Consider the following 16,768-nt stretch of genomic DNA (forward strand, 5'->3'; position numbering starts at 1 on the left):
AGAGTTTGGTGGAAATCCCGATAACCAACTCCGATGGACTAAATTTTGAGTACGACAAGCTGGATGAGTCCATCAAAGCCGAACATGAGGGTTCTGTATCAGTAACTGTAATTTCAGACGTGGATGATGATAATGAGATGTATAGTGTTGCTCCATTGGAGAAACCTACAATGACACCAACAAGGAGGTTTATAAGATCTTTACTGACGGCTGCCATTGAAGAAACTGCAGTTGCAGATGGTTATACACCTACTAATGTCCGTTCTGTTGAATCAGAGGATTCGAAAGGAGATGATGATGCTCTCAATGAGAGCCCAAGCTCAACGTCCAAGAAGAAGATGGCATTGAAGATGTCAAAGAAGATAACATTGACGAAGTTCCCTTCTAATGTAAGAGAACTGCTAGGTACTGGATTACTCGAGGGATTGCCTGTAAAGTACACTGCATGCCCTGGTAAGGTATGCTGTAATCTTATGTTACGTCAGAAACGATTTGTTTTGCCATTCACACATAAGAATTTCCACTTTTAGGTCTTGTGCATCACTATAGCTTGATTGGGGTTGTTGTGTGTTGAGCTACTGTGCAGAGTGTCGGGCTTCAGGGTATAATAAGAGGAAATGGAGTAGTGTGCTCGTGTACCTCATGCCAGGGAAAACGAGTCAGTGCTATTTTAATTCATCCTCTCCATTAATTGATTTTGGTGTCTTGGACTGATAAGGCCAAATTGTTCCTCAACATTTTTGCTGGAAATTTTAGGTTGTTTCAGTATATCTATTTGAGATTCATGCCGGTAGCACCAAAAATCATCCTTCAGACTTCATCTTCTTGCAAAATGGCAAAAACCTTCGTGAAGTGTTGAAATCATGCACTGGTGCTTCTATGGACATGTTGGAAGCTGAAATTCAGAAAGCCATTGGTCCCTTGCCTCCTAGGAGACCTAATTTCTGTCGAAAGTGCCAAGGTGTGTTCAAGTAAAGCCTGCCAGTTCTGCTTTTGTTTTTGACCCTCTCTGTGGGCACTATTTTTCTATCGAGTTTTTTATGGATGTTTGCTTATTTTCAGACTTTTTTGATACTGCAGGGATTGGTAATTTTGATTTATTATGTGATTCATGTCTTGAACCAAATCATCAACAAGCAATTCCAACCCCATCGCATGGGACGGCTAGCTCTGCCAAGTATGTAGTTTTCTTTTAGTTGAAAACAATAGTTTAATGGAAGATTTACATGCACACCACTTAATTTTTATGTTTTTACATATCTAACACCTAAATTTCAATTTCTTCATATATACCACCTTACCTATGTATGAAAATGTGCATTTTGCCTTTTAAAAGCTAAAATAATGGTATTTTTGATGTGATATGAAAGATTTTGGTAGTATAATTGTAAAAAAGCAAAGTTTGGATGTCAGAAATTTAAATGCATAGAATTGGAGGCATATGTGTAAATGCCCTAGTTTAATTAGCTCTTGAGTCTTGACTTTAAAGCAGAACGCATCTATTTTTCTCAGGGCAATTTTTTGCATAGTACTCAAAACGTGTTTTTTTTAAAACTAACCCCAACCACTTCTATTTGCAATATGAACATCCAAATCCCGATCGGCAGGACAAAACCCCAATCCCTAGCTAATATTTTGTAGCTTTCATTAAGTTATTAATGGTTGATTGTGGCATGTTCAAATGCATGGATTTGTTGGTTGAGCTTCATAAGTTGGGTGTTTTTTCCATAAATAATTATGTTTCAGGTGGAATGTGTGTGTGTTTCTCTTTATTTTTTTGTGATTAAGGGCTAAAAATTTTCTAGTCTTATTTAACAAAGCATGTTCTTTTTTTTTTGGGAGGATTTACACATATACCACTAAATTCTTATATATTTACCTATCTGACATTTAAACCTTACTTTTTACGTATATACCACCTTATCCATGCACAAGAAAGTGTATTTTACTTTTTAAAACTTAAAATAGTGGAATTTTTTTGGTGATATAAAAGATTGGGTGGTATGAAAGTTAAAAAAATTAAAATTTAGGTTTTTGATATACTAATGGATAATAATTGGTGGTATGCATGTAAATGCCCATTTTTTTTCATATGACACCGTATTATTCCTCACTTCTCCTCCTCCTGAAACAAGCCACTTACCTGCCTCTTGATGATTCTCTGTTCAAGTTTACCTAGGAGAGTTTTGGTACCATTTCCATCTGATGGCACACCTAAGAGCTTATCTTCCCAGAAAAAACCTAGCTACGGAAAACCAACCAAAAAGTTGGTATCTTTATTATTTTGTTTAGATCTATTGCTCTGCAATTCACTGCTTATTGGCTTTTATTTTTTTAATAAATTTTCCTATTTTTTTTTATAAGGGACGCGGGACTGCACAAGCTGGCCTATATGGATGACATTTTACCCCAGGGTACCGAAGTGGGATACTATATTCGTGGAAAGGTGTCACGTTGGTTTTATTTTAGCAGCAGCTCAATGATATTCTATATTTGAGATATATTAATATTGAGAAATTCTGCTCTTTCGTTTTTGCAGAGGTTGCTTGAGGGTCATATAAAAAATTCAGGAATATTCTGCAGTTGTTGCAACAGTGTAGTAAGTCTTTTATTCACTTAGCTCACATTAAGCTGATCTCAATTGAAAATCATTACTTTCAATGTGGAAAAATGCTATATTTTGTCTCGCTTTTAGTTTTAAAAAATTTTGTTATTTTTTACCACTTCATTCTTCTTATGTCTAGTGTCGGCTTTAACATTATGCAATGTTCTAAGATTTTATTTTTGTGCTTTTTAAGTTTCTTAATAAAGGCAAGCTGAAATCCATAAATTCTGCTGGGTGGGGGGAGGATTTCTAGTTTTTATTTTCTAAGGTGCTATTTTTGTTTTAATTGTTGCTTCTACGAATAGGTTAGTCCTTCACAGTTTGAAGCTCATGCTGGCCAAGCATCGCGTCACAAGCCGTAAGTTAATATTTGAAAGCTCAGCATCTGTTTGAAATGACCGTTGTTGTATATTCTCAATCAGTAATAAATTTACACTTTATTTTTTATTTATTGCAGCTACTATAATATCTATACTTCCAATGGAGTGTCACTTCATGAGCTGTCAATTTCCCTGTCTAAAGGCCGTAAATTGTCAGCTACGGAAAATGATGACCTCTGCAGCATTTGCGCAGATGGGGGGGATCTTCTACTTTGTGATCTCTGTCCTAGGGCTTTCCATAAAGGTATGTTTGTTGTTTACTGTGAAATGCTTACAGAAGGGCAAATTAAGTGCTTGAAGCAACCACCAATATGGCTGCCTTCACAGTATAATTGATGTAAAATAATTATATGCGGGCTTGTTGGAATCTTGCATCTTCCTTTCAACTTTTGATTTAGGGCCCATTCGGGGCAGCTTATTGGGGGTGTGGCGGTGTTCAAAACGCCGCCTCATCGTTTGAATAATGCGTTCGTCCAACGTTTTGGAGACGCTTCGAAATGTCGTTCGCCAATTTCTTAATAAGCGGGGACACGAGATCGGGAACGCGGGATCGACCCCGCGTCCCGCGTCTCCTTCTCGTGTTCGGGTAACTATTCCTCCCGTGCCTTTCTGCTCTCCCTCGCCATTGCCCTCTCTGATCTTCTTTCTAATTCTTCACCCTCGCGGAGATTGACACCACGACTCCTCAATGTTGTTCCTTCACCCTCGCTGCTCCTTCGTCCTTCCTTCGACTCATATGAGGTATGTGAGGGTTTTTTTTCGAGGTGGAGTTACAATAGTGCGATTCCTCTGCTGTTTTTTTCTAAGGTGGAGTTACAGTGCAATTTTCTAGTGGGTTTGCATGAAATATATGAAATTTGTGTTGTTTGCATCAAATTCGTATATCAAAGTGAATTATGAAATTTTTTACTGGGATTTTCTAGTGGGTTTGCAATTCTCACTCGGGAATATTCGTTTTACTTTATGCTTAGCATTCTTTAGAGACGATACATTGGTATATTTTTGTTTGAGAAGACGATCCATTGTAGATCGATCGATTGTGGCAGTGATCCTTTTCATTTGTGGCAACTGTGTAGATAATGCAGTTAAAATGTGGAAAATGCAATTAATTAAATGTGTTTTATCAAAGAGTTGCTTCCACAATAATGTTATAATCACGGTTGTGACACCTAGTTCTATTGTTATTTAGTGCTTTGGAAGTTGTCCATGCTTGTGGCTTATGTTAAAGGTGTATATGCTTGTGCCTTTCGTTTGTGCCTCATGTTGAGGTGTCCAGGCAGACATTCCGACGTACTCCCCTGCCAACAATGATTGTGGTATGATGATTTCCCAGGAGGATAGTGCCGTTGAGGACAGACGACGCCAGAGTTTTAAATTGAACATTTTAATATTTTTACTTTTACTTTTAGTTGTAATTTTGTAATTGTATTTCTCCTTATTTTATTTCTTTTGATACTCACGAAATAGTGAGCACTATATTTTATTTTTTAAAACTGATCTGTAATAATTTGAGGTTTCTGTTTTATCTATTTTTTTTCCCACACAGTTCCGTTACAAATAAGTTTATTAAACAGAGACAGAATGATCATTTATCTGAGAACAACTGCTAGTAAGCTATTCTGAATAAGTTGTCCCAAACGATAAATCAGCTTATCCTGATAATCTGCAGATTATAAATAATCTACAGCTACCTGTTGACACTATTTTGGTTGGAGTAGCCCGTTGGATGCTGTCGGTCACCGGAATAGAAATCTCGTCGACCGCTCCTGAAGGACATTTTGATTTACATATATATATATAGTTTAGAAAAATATGAAATAAAACTGACATTATATTTTTCACAGTTTAAATGAAAGAGCATTGTACTTCAAACCCTGTATCTATCCCGAAGGATAAACACAAGCCGTGAGGGTGAGACTCGATCAAATAAAGTAAGAAATATATGACTTTCGTTTGGTCTGCGAAACCGTTTTATTTGCCGATAATTTTTCCTATTTAATATGAAGAATTAAATAAGGTTTATATTAAGCTGTGTTCGGAAAAGCTTCCTATAAGGGCAAACCCCTATAGTTAATTACATTTTAAATAACCGGAGTCACCTAAAAAAACTCTCGATAAAAGTCAGAAAATATTATCTTCAAAGGGGTCAAAGGATAAGACTTTTCGACGAAATTAAACAAAGAAGTGTGAAACGAGAATGCCTCAAATTTGGAACATTTTGTTGTAGAGTCCAAAGGAGTAAGAACTAAGGGATGCCACAGATCTGAAGCAGAACTTCAGTGACTTTCCAGTCTACCCTGTGGTTTAACTTCAGTTTCAGGGAGAAATTATTTAAGTGTTTCAACCTGCCAATTTTATTAATTAGAGCTCACATTCGTGCGAAATGATCACACAAATAGCCTGAAAGGTGTGAGGATTTAGGTCGTGACGGACGACAACCTCGGAATCGTAACACAGGTTAGGACTTATATTGTACAACAGATTTATATAAATGTCTAAAGAAAGGTTGAGGATTTATGTTGCACTAGGCGGACAACCTCGAAATTATATGAATTGTTGTTTTAATTTCTAAGGAGTAGCTTAGCTGGTGTAGACGTGTCTGCTGTTGAAGATGGCCGTGCAGCCCACAACGCTAGCTCCAAGCTCATCATCGTAGCACTTTCGAGTTTGATTGTTAATTTTAAGTGTACATGCAATAGTTGAGTCAACGGTCTGCTGCCGGGTACCTCCTATAAAACAAACTACTGTCTGCCTATTATAAGGCATAGTGTGCAAAAGAGGCAGTAGCATGTATAACAAAGGAAAACAGTAGAATATACAGTAGACAAGAAATAATAAAGTGTGCTGTAAAATAAAGTTCTGCAAATGTAAGACAAACCTGTATACCTCAGAGGTCCGCTGCTCCTTTAAGTGTAATTGATGTAGCAGTTATGAGTAGAGTAATAGAATTTAAGGAACGAGCTATCATATTTGTATAGGCAATATTGTATAGGCAAAAGTGAACAACAAAGGAAACGTCACCTGGAAAACTCGAGGAAAATCAACAAATAATAAATGACAGAAAACTTAAGAAAATCGACGGGTAATAATTTAAATAAAACTGTCAAAACTTCGGGAAAATCCCGGAGAAAAGACTACGGGTGTTTTATCAAAAAATTCTAATAAAACATATGAAAATGTCCGAAAAGAGGGGACCGCAAGCACTCGGGTCGGGGCTAGGCTCAATTATGTATATATTTGTACTCGAGGGTCGTCGAAGTCTACTCGGTCACCGGGATGTATAAAACCCGACACTCCACTAGAAGGATGTCCTACTGAACCTAACTTAGGAGGACACTCATTAACCCAGAACTAGTAATCAACAGGTGGACAACCAAGTTGTGATATATATTTAAAATTTATTATTTTTGGCATGCATATAAATTTCAGCCATACAGAAGGAAAATTGTATCAATTTTTGTAGTGAAAATATTTTATTAAACATTGTATCTGTTCTTATCAGTTTTAAGAAAAGAATAGTTGTCGACGAGTCGATTACACCGTCGGACATATGACAACCAACAACCTAAGAAGGTATAGGTCCCCCTCTAGTCTTATGTTGGTGAATGATACTTTCATCCCACAGTTCATCAGGTCTCAGAATTGAGTCCTAGTGTTGTCGGATGAGATATCATTCTGCTCTACTACCGGCGTGCCTTTGTCATCATCGCCCTAAGCACCAAAACAAAATCGACATACTTGCGACCTTCTTTGATGGTTTCACAATTAGCAAAAGGCTATACGTGTGCACTTATGTATCAGACATAAACACTGAAAACCGAATCAAGAAGAAAGAAAAAAAATAAAAATGGGGATGAAAAAGAGGAGGAACTGATCCACTTAAAATATCGAAAAGACGGAGGATGAATCGGCTCTCAGAACTCATGACGAAAAGACTTAAAAAAGGAGACCCTAAGATCCTTGAATTAATCCGAAAGGATATCACTTTCTCATTTTTTTATAAGTGGATTAACCCAAGGAGGGTATCTCTTTCCAATCTTGTCTCAAGCAAATCAAAATGAGCCCAAGTTAATATGACAACTGTATACATGGCTTCACCACTAACTACATATTCTCACACACCCGAGCCTGCACTCTAACGATATCACAACTTCAATGTCAAACTTCCGAAACATCCTTTATGATATCAATTTAGATCAACCCTATGCTCTTCCAAAATTAAATTTCAGTCTTTCAAATTTCGCAACTCGATCAAAAGGAAAGTAACACAAGGACGATAGCCATTCACACTTCCAACATCATGCCAAAATTAAAAAAAAAAATCAATTCCAGGCTTAATCAAAAGCTCCTTATATCAAATAAACATGAAATCATCCAGCTAAAACCACATAGCTAAAACCACATAGGAGGTGCTTGCGGCCAGGGTCGACAAACAGCTGCTAAGGCTCTCGGCCAAAGCAACAAAGAGAGGGAACAAAGAGAGGGATCAACTGTTAAGGCTTACGACCAAGGCAACCAAAACGAAAGGGGGAGCTGTTAAGGTTCACGGCTGAGGCAACCGAAAGGACCAACAACTAAGGCCCAAGGCCCAGGTAACCAACAGAAAAAGAGCACCACTAACAACTGCTATTATGCTCCCTCGACAAGCCCTTGGGTAAGGGCAAAAGCAGACAGGATCAAACTCCACACCGGACTAGTTCTTGGGCAAGGGCCAAAACCAACAAAGCCGAGCCCCGAACCAGCTTTAAATTATTTGGGGATGAACCTGCACATATATTTAACTAGGGGCAGCCAATGACACTCCAATTTCATACAAAAATGAATTCAATAGGTGGGCAGGAACCGAGCAACCCAGGGGTAAAACCGAGAACCTCAACAGGCAAAGTCGAGCCCCACGAGAAGCTAAAACCAAGCCATTCAAGGCCAAAATAGAGCTCCAATAAAAATTAAGGCCCAAGCCTCAAATAGTAATTAAGCTCCAGCCATTCCAAGGCAAAACTGAGCCATCCAAAGGCCAAAGAAAAAAAAACCCGCATGCCTTTAAAACTCAAGATGTGAAGCCAATACTCATTTCAAACAAGATTCAAACAGGAATAACGGTATAAAGAACAAGTCCGGGTCACCAAAATACCTATTCCAAGCATGAAACAATTCCCAACAGATATCTGAGCAGAAAGGGTGCCTCACGAGGAGCTAAACCAAGTCATTAAAACAAGTTACAGGGCTTTCCAAATTAAAGAAATTTTCTCATAGCATGTATTTCGAGCAAGGAAAAGCCGCAGGGAACCAAAACCGAGTCTCATATATATATGAAAAGCAAAGCGAGATCTCCAAGACTCATTTTAAACGGGAGTAATAGTAATAAAGAGCTTTGATACTTCATTCCAACATGCATTTTCAGAGGAGCAAATCTCATTTCAAAGCTACCACCATGACACTTCCATGTATTTCAAGCAAAAAGAAGGCAGCCAACAGCATGCTGTATTTTCATTGATTCTAGAAAATAATCAGGACTAACTCCTAGAACATGTTAAAAAATCCTACTTTCATATGCTTGAATGGTGAATATCACAAAATACACAGATCACATTGGACTAGCATGCCATACCCGCCCAAAAATACTATTCCCAGCAGCCCTGGCCGAGCAAAATCGAGAGAAAGAAAGGCACAGAGGAGGGGGAGAAGTACCTCTTTAATGTAGAACCAAACTAAAAAACCTCAGAGAAACACTTCCTAGCTCGAACTCCTCTCCAACAGCAAGAGGAAGTCAACCCGAGCATGAAGAACTAAAGAAAAAGGTGAGAAAGAATTTTTGCCGAGTTTTTCCTCCCCCTCAAATTTTTTTTTCTTTTTCTCTGCTTTAAAATGCTCGAAGTCTTATATAGACGGGAGAAGGAAGAGAGGAGATGATCGTAGACAGCTCGAGGAAACGAGCGGAGTAGACACTCCATACAGGCGGCTCGAGGGAGGCAGGCGGGAAGATCTCGCAGAGGATAGGATTTGCGACAGAGATAAAGGATGGAGGGGTTGTGCCACGATCGGGCGTGCGAGCGGGACGAGCAAGAGCGCAGGAGCCTAACGGGACGGGCGAGAGATGAGCCAGGCGAACGAAACAGATTAGGGCATAAGGCCTGCGGGTCTCTGAAGAATTAGGGAGAGGGGGAATATATTAGATATAAAATAGTAATGACAATAATAATAATAGTACTAATAATAATAATAATAATAATAATATTATACTTATTTTATTCATTCCCTCCCAAGCGCATCGTCGCAGTGAAACAAACGTCTCCCCTAGGTAAAATCGACGTTTCGGACGTCCATCCGGTGTGGGCGCGGTCCGTTTCGCCATCCGAAGTCGTTTAGGCAACCTCGCCGACGATTAGGTCAAAAACACGTCGCGATCCGATTTCTGTGAAAATTTTTGTTCGAGCTCAATTAATCAGGATGGTGTAGATGGTTGTCATAAGATGTTTAGAAAAGATTTGAAGTGATTTCGAGTTGACCGGGAGATTCAACTTGGTGGATTTTGGGCATTTAGCCAATTTGGTGGTGTTGGGCTAGACTTGGGTCGAGGTTAGGCTATGGTTGTGTTAGGTCCAAATTGATGGTTCAAAGTGGTCTAGGGGAATGTTATAAAGAGTTCTCAATATCAATTGGATGTCAATTTTGGGGTTTAGACATTCAATTTGGTGAAATTTGGGGAAATAGCCAATTTGGGGCAAATTTGGGAATTTTGAATGTGAGTTGAAATTGAGTGAAAATGAGGCTTGATCAGGGCCAATTAAAGGTTCAATTTAATGTGTAGGATTGTTATAAAGAGTTTAGGATTCAAATTGAGGCAAATTGGGATCAAATGGAGGTCAATTGAATAGTCTAAATTGGTTTCGGGGGCAAAAGGCTAAATTGGGTAATTGGTGGAGTTGAGGTGCTAACCATCCTGATTTGAGCCATGGACCAATGGAATATCCATCTGGATCCTCTATGTACTGGTGCTAGCTGAACCCCAATCTAGGGCTAGAGGGTCTAGAAGACCATTTACATGAGTCTCCTAAATGATCGGGGAATGATAGTCAACGAGTTTAGGTTTGGGGTTATGAATGAATGGGGGTGAAAGTGAGTAACAGTGAGTGAACAACTCCAGACCAATATCCGGGCTCAACCCTAAGGTCAAGCAGTCCTATGGGAACTCGTCTCGAGCTACTCTATATTGACCCCATCTACTAAGTGCTAGAGGTTAGGACCAATATGGAGAACCTCAAGTTGAGCAAAGAGGAGTTTAGAATTTTTAAAGGTGAGGGTTCCCTTTCTAGTTTTCTAGGAATAGACAACAGGAAAAATCCTATGGCTAGACCTTAGGCTACTAAAGAGAAAAAATTAAACCTCAACCAAAAGTGAGGTCAACACTACCCCAAACAGACCCTTAATGTTCCTTTAAATTGCAATCTTAGTTTGAGTTTTTAATTAAGATTATAAGCTTCTATTATGCTGAATATGGCATCTTAAAAATGCCAACTTGTTTTATGTTTAACTTGGTTTTTTGCTAGTCTAAGCATCTATAATATTTTGTTTTCTTGCCCAAATGGATTTTTTTATTTTTCTCCTAACAGAATTCAACTTTTTAGTGGTTAAGAAGCTAGATTAATCACTTGCATCTCCTGAAATGTTAATAACTGATCACCTCACTATTTACATCATTTTTAAATTTTTAAATGTAAAACTTGCATCGACTCCAGCGTACTTATGAGATCATGTATGATATTTGTGCAGAATGCATAGGGTTGTCAAGCATTCCTATTGGAGATTGGTTCTGCCAGTATTGCCAAAATTTACAGCAAAAAGACAAGTGTTTGGCAAAGAATGACAATACCATTGCTGCAGGACGGGTTGCCGGAGTTGATCCTGTAGAGCAGATAATTAAGAGAAGCATCTGTATTGCCCCTACAACAGAAAATGATGCTGGCGTATGCGCATTGTGCAGGTTATCATTTATACCCTTGCACTTGATTGATGTTCATGGGTTCTGTATTTAGTGTTTTATAAATGTGAGTATTTTCTTAACTCCGATATCCTGGTTGTCAAATATTGCTTTCGGAGTTCATGAAAGCAGAATGATATTGGATCCCATCTCTGGTTTAGTTAGAATTTGAACCTTTTTGTTATCGAAAATTTCACTCCAGTATTTTTTGAGTGCATCCGGTTTTATGTGATGAATTTTATACACCGCCTTTAAAAAAAAATTGGGGCATTTATATAAATGGCACACAATTCTTAAATATTTACATATCTCACTCCTAAACTTTCATATTTACACACTCAGCACTCAAATTTTTAATATCACATAAAAAATAGCACTGATACCATATTTTAAAAATTAAATACACATTTTCATGCACAGATTTAAAGCACCAAAGTCTTGTGTATGTAAAAATGAAAGTTTAGGTTTGAGATACGTAAAGACATAAGCATTAAGTGCCACGATTGTAAAAAAGAAAAAAAAGTGCTGATTTTTTCATCATGTTTGTGTTAAACATTGACATGTATGTATTAACTTGTGAGAAAACTTTGAGTTTAATTGTCGTCTCTTATTGATTTCTTTGTGTTTTTCCTACTGGAACTTATGATGAATCTTATACTTATTAATTTGAACTTTTCCAGACAGCATGATTTTAGTAGATTTGGATTTGATCGGCGTACTGTTATTATTTGCGACCAGGTATGTCTTTTACGTGGTTGAACTTTTGCGCAGTTTTTTTTGCAGTTTCCTGCTATTGTTTGTAATATGTGTTTGTTGCAATGTCTTTTACTGGTTTTTAACATTGTCGAACTTTTGCGCAGTGTGAGATTGAGTATCACGTTGGCTGTCTGAAGGATCATGGCATGGCTGATCTCCAGGTGGCCATCTCTTATCTGCTTGTTATTCTGCCCTTTATCTTATGTTGTAATTGTCTGTATTGACCCCTAAAATGGTCAAGGTAGGGCACTGGACCCATCATAGGGCTAACCTGATTTACCTCAATTTTGACTAAATCAACCTTTCCCAATCTCTCCGCCTAGACTCAATGAGTTGCTCATTAATCCAATATACGCTTGGGAACTAGATAGAATATAGAATGATTCCCTTAAGGTAGGGCAACTCCACTTTTCACAAACCCGATAACCCTAAGGGACCTGGATCACTTATTAACTAAGGTAATGCTGGGCTACTTGGTTTGTATAGTCATGTGAAGCCCACCCTAAATTTGCCTTAGTTTTAACTTAGCCTAAATAACAGATAAGCTAAGCCAGCCCAACTCAAGTACAAAACTTAGCTAGGTGGTAGTTAGGCAGATCAAATTTTCTTGACGGTAGAGGCTTGTGGCATTATTTCAACCAATTCAATCTAAAGCAACTGAAATTTTCAATACTTCTAGCAAGTTCGGCCTGATTTGATTATTTGAATGGGTTATTTCGGTTCCAAAGTATGTAAAAGACCTGATCTAGTCTCTAAACTGTTTAAACAGGGACTAGTCTTGACTTCTTGTCATTTAAATTAATTGAGGTTGCAGTTAATAGTATTTAAAATGAGGATATTTTGTAAACAAACTATGTCATTCTTAAAAATTTTCAGAATTCAATTTCGTGTTGATCTTACTTTTCAAGTATAACAACTAACTTCATGTACAACTATAGTAGATTGAGATTGTGCAGATTGAACTGGACTTTTTTTTTTTTTGTTGCAATGGAATCATGATAACAAAAATATCAAATAAAATTATTTATTATAAAAAGTCAATTACAACCTAAATGATCTTGATCCACGCTTGTTGTACATTAAATTCACTGTTATAAACATGTTAGGTATAAAATTAAATTATACCAAAAATTGAAGAAGGAAATATATTTTTGTAGTGTTGCCACATTTTTATCACTGTTACGTTCAAATAATGTTTGTTTAGATGAAAAAGTTATTTTTGTCCTTGTTTGAAGTGTTTTTGGGCCAAATCTGGCCTTTTACATAATCTTTGAATATGACGACCCCTTGCAAAAAATTGGGTGACCATTTTGGTTCCTTTATCTTTTAGTTTCTATTAAGTTGATCAAACTCAAATAAACTTGGGGGGTGTACCTAGCTTAAATTTGAGCTAGTCAAATATCACGTAGATCAACCCAAATAAATAAATCAATATAAAAGATGTCTTGATATTATTCATGTTTGACCTGAAAACCCTAGAACTTGTAGAGTCAATTGGGCCTAACAATTACCTGTTCTAGTGAGCATAATACAGGGCTCATTTGGGGCTGCTTTTTTCGTGTGGTGCGGCCCCAAACCGCAATTTTTTTTTTTCTGTTTGAATGTAGCGTTCGCGGCCGCCTGCCGCAAATTAGATGGAAAGCCGGGCCGCGGGATTGACCTGCGGTCCGCGTTATCGATCTACTATTTCTCCTTTCGCCCCGCCCCAGCATCTCGTCTCTCGTCCCCGCCCGTTCACTGCTCCCGATCATCTCGCGATGTGCTACTTCTTCCACCGTCGCCAAAGGAGACTCATCTTCCACTGTCGCGTGAAGCCTCATCTTCTTCCAGGGTAATCTGCTTCACCCCCCTTCTATGTCCTATCTCCTCTCACATTTTCACCCAAAACCATCACCTAGGAGACCGAACCCTCACGATACAACTCTCCTACTCTGTTTTCTTCCCCACTTCGCCTGATGTCCAAGCCATCCACATTTACTACTCTGCAATCCATAAGCATCAAGCGTCACCTTCTCCAGATGTACATAGATGAGGATTTGAGTGCACTTAAGCATTTTTTATGAGAGATTCTCTTGAAGAAAATAATATAAGCAAATATATATAGGAAAATTCAGTTTCAATTGTGATTTCTTTTGCAATTCTACCATAAAAGGATGCACTACTTGCTCTGATAGAGTTGCTTTCCAAGGTTTAAACTTCTAAAATTATTTTTCAAGCACTTTTTCTTAGTGCAGTTTAAAGTAGATGAAAATTATTTTTTTTCAAATAAATGTATAAATTTAATTTTCATTTTTTTTACTTGAAATTAAATTTATTGTATTTAAAAATGCTACAGATAGTTTGAATTTTATTTTGATTTCCAATAACAAAGCTAATAGATAGTTGGAATTCTAAGAAAAAAAAAGATACATAAAAAATTAATTTATGCTTCTCCCCCACAAATAGTTAATAATATATCATATAAATTTATGATTGTTAATGTAATACAGAGCTATTGTTTTAGGCCACAAGCTATCACACCTCTTTGATTCTGCTTCAGAAGTATAAAAAATATCACAATCACAGTTCATTTTTAAACAGTTTTACCAAACAGAAGTAACATGGTCATCTTCCAGTAACAGCTGACACACAGCTGTTTTCACACAGCTGCACCAAACAGACAGCCAGATTCTTCACAGCAGCTTTCCCGCAGCAGCTCCTTAGGGCAGCACAGTTGCAGCTGAAAAGTTGAGAAGTTGCAGCTACGCCAAACAGAGCCTTAATTTGACCCATATTCTGTCAATGTCCATAGTAAATCTCATTAAGCATGCTTTACTCAAATCAAACCTAAGTCCAGTTTACTCAATGTTAACTCAAATTCTAAATTTAATGCTTGAAAAATTTCAATTAGATTAACCAAATTTCAGTTTGAGCCTGACTTGCATCAATTTTGAGATTGATGTCCAAACCCACAGAAGTCACTCTGCGCTGATGAGTGATCAATATATTTGAGCTCACTCCCTAAGATCTTGCTCATGCTTACGATTCATTCCTCAACTATATCCCAAATACAAAACCAATTTGACCACTTTCAATTCATAGTGTATTTGAAATTCTTGATGGTGTTCTTAGGCACCGCAACTGAGATGTAACAAACATGCTGATTTGCACCTATAGGAGACCTCAATCCCTAAGAGATAATATAAACCCTAGATACATTAAATTACCGTTGAAGTGAAAAATATTGGAGAACAAAACAACCTGCAATTTTTTTTTTTTTTTTTTTTTTTTTTTGGCAAGGGCTATTGAGCCTAGCTTGTTGGACTTTGCTCAAGCTACTAATGAAAACATGATTCACAAAACTTCTGTGATATAGGTATTACCTAAAGGGGAGTGGTTCTGTCGCCCAGATTGCAGTAGGATTCATGCTGTTTTACACGATCTGCTTCGACAAGGAGCAGAGGTCCTTGATGCAAACATAATTAAAAAAAAGCTTGATGAAAAGGGTTTAAACATTGATGCTGCTGCTGATGTAAGATGGAGACTTCTTGGTGACAAAAGTGATTCTACTGATAGTAAAGTATTACTATCTCAAGCAATTTCTTTATTCCGTGTAAGTGCTAGATGTTTCATATGAAATATTCTACTATGTATTCGTTATCTTAATTAATTATAAATTAAGGCAATTTTTTTATCACATTTTGAACAATTTTTTTGCCTCAATTTATAATTTTTATTTTATCGCATTTGTTACTAGAAATTCATTTTTGATTTTGCTCATTTTACTTGGATTCATTAGAAATTTTGTCTGACGCTTCTGTTCCAAAGAACATGTTAGGCTTCTCCATTACACTATGACCATTGAGGCACGATAACTTTGTATCTTACCCCACTCTTAGAAAGATCTATATGCTTTACATCCTTTAAAAATTATACAAGCACAAATGCAAAATAAATGTCTTCCAGTGTGCCCAATAGCTTGCGTGCTTGCTCATATATTTAGTAGATATTGTATTGTATCTGTGGTTGAAAACTCACTGCTACATGATCTAGAGCATACTCACTTCACTCAATGCTTTCATTTTTTCAATTGCTTCTGTCCAGTTTGTTGTTCTTTTTTGTCTCCTATATAATAACCCTTAAACTTGATACATCTTTGGTCTGTAAAATTTTGGCTGATTTATCATCTAATTTTAAATTGGCACAAATAGGTGAAGGTTGAAAAGCAGAGTGCAAGTCCTTTGATTTGTTGATAAAGAAATAGTTGAACAGGGATATCATGGCCATCCTTAGGAACAATATGTTTATATTTAACAAAAAGAGGCAGTTTTAGTTGCTCCAAAATATGATAAAAAATGAGAGAGAACTTGATGGGAGACAATTAAATCTTTCTTTGCTTAAAGTTCATGAAAAAAAGTGCTTGTAAGATATACCGGCCATTTAAATTTGATGGACAATTTTTTTTAATTTGATATATAATTTTAGTATACCTCTGGTTTTTCACTTTTAGAGACCATGAAGATTGTTCTTGCTTATTAAAATTATTCTGATATGCCATTATGATTTGAAGCATATGAGTGGTGTTCATGTTTGTCGGTCAACTTTTTTTTTCGATTTGATTGATTTAGATTTATTTGAAAAATATGATATATGAAAATAATTTTTGAGATTTAATTTAAATATAAAAGATATATAGTTTGGGTTTTGAAAGTAGTATGTTTTAATTTTTGAAAAAATGAGACCAAATGGATCTCATTAGTCTGATAGTTTGCAAAATCGTGCCTGATACCGCAAATACTACACCTTCCCGAGAGATAAGTGTAGACCTCAGCGATAGACCCAATCCTGCAAACTAAGAGATTTGTGACATCCGTTTGGTCTGCGAACCTTTTATATATGACCGACAAATTCCCCTATTTAATACAAAGATTAAATAGGGTTTATTTTACCTGGGTTCCAAGTTCCCTATAGAGGCAAGCCCCTATAGTTAATTACATCCCAAATGACGGGAGTCATTTGAGAAAACTCTCGATAATGATCAATGGTTCTAGTCTTCAAGAATTCAAGGTT

At 37.0% G+C, this 16,768-nt stretch overlaps 1 protein-coding gene across 1 annotated transcript in view; it reads left to right on the forward strand.

The window, feature by feature from the left end:
* LOC110025141 overlaps positions 1–16,768 on the forward strand; it is a 46,476-nt gene that overhangs the window by 1,149 nt on the left and 28,559 nt on the right. Inside the window, exons 2-14 of the mRNA XM_020725430.1 lie at positions 5–458; positions 587–658; positions 757–961; positions 1,081–1,177; positions 2,171–2,266; positions 2,365–2,446; positions 2,540–2,599; positions 2,911–2,963; positions 3,063–3,229; positions 10,756–10,966; positions 11,644–11,701; positions 11,824–11,880; positions 15,075–15,311. Of these exons, the coding sequence (XP_020581089.1) occupies positions 5–458; positions 587–658; positions 757–961; positions 1,081–1,177; positions 2,171–2,266; positions 2,365–2,446; positions 2,540–2,599; positions 2,911–2,963; positions 3,063–3,229; positions 10,756–10,966; positions 11,644–11,701; positions 11,824–11,880; positions 15,075–15,311 (1,849 nt within the window). The remainder of the gene's footprint in view (positions 1–4; positions 459–586; positions 659–756; positions 962–1,080; positions 1,178–2,170; positions 2,267–2,364; positions 2,447–2,539; positions 2,600–2,910; positions 2,964–3,062; positions 3,230–10,755; positions 10,967–11,643; positions 11,702–11,823; positions 11,881–15,074; positions 15,312–16,768) is intronic.

Source organism: Phalaenopsis equestris, unplaced genomic scaffold (genome assembly GCF_001263595.1).
Source record: "Phalaenopsis equestris unplaced genomic scaffold, ASM126359v1 Scaffold000291, whole genome shotgun sequence".
In the NCBI taxonomy this organism is placed as follows: domain Eukaryota; kingdom Viridiplantae; phylum Streptophyta; class Magnoliopsida; order Asparagales; family Orchidaceae; genus Phalaenopsis; species Phalaenopsis equestris.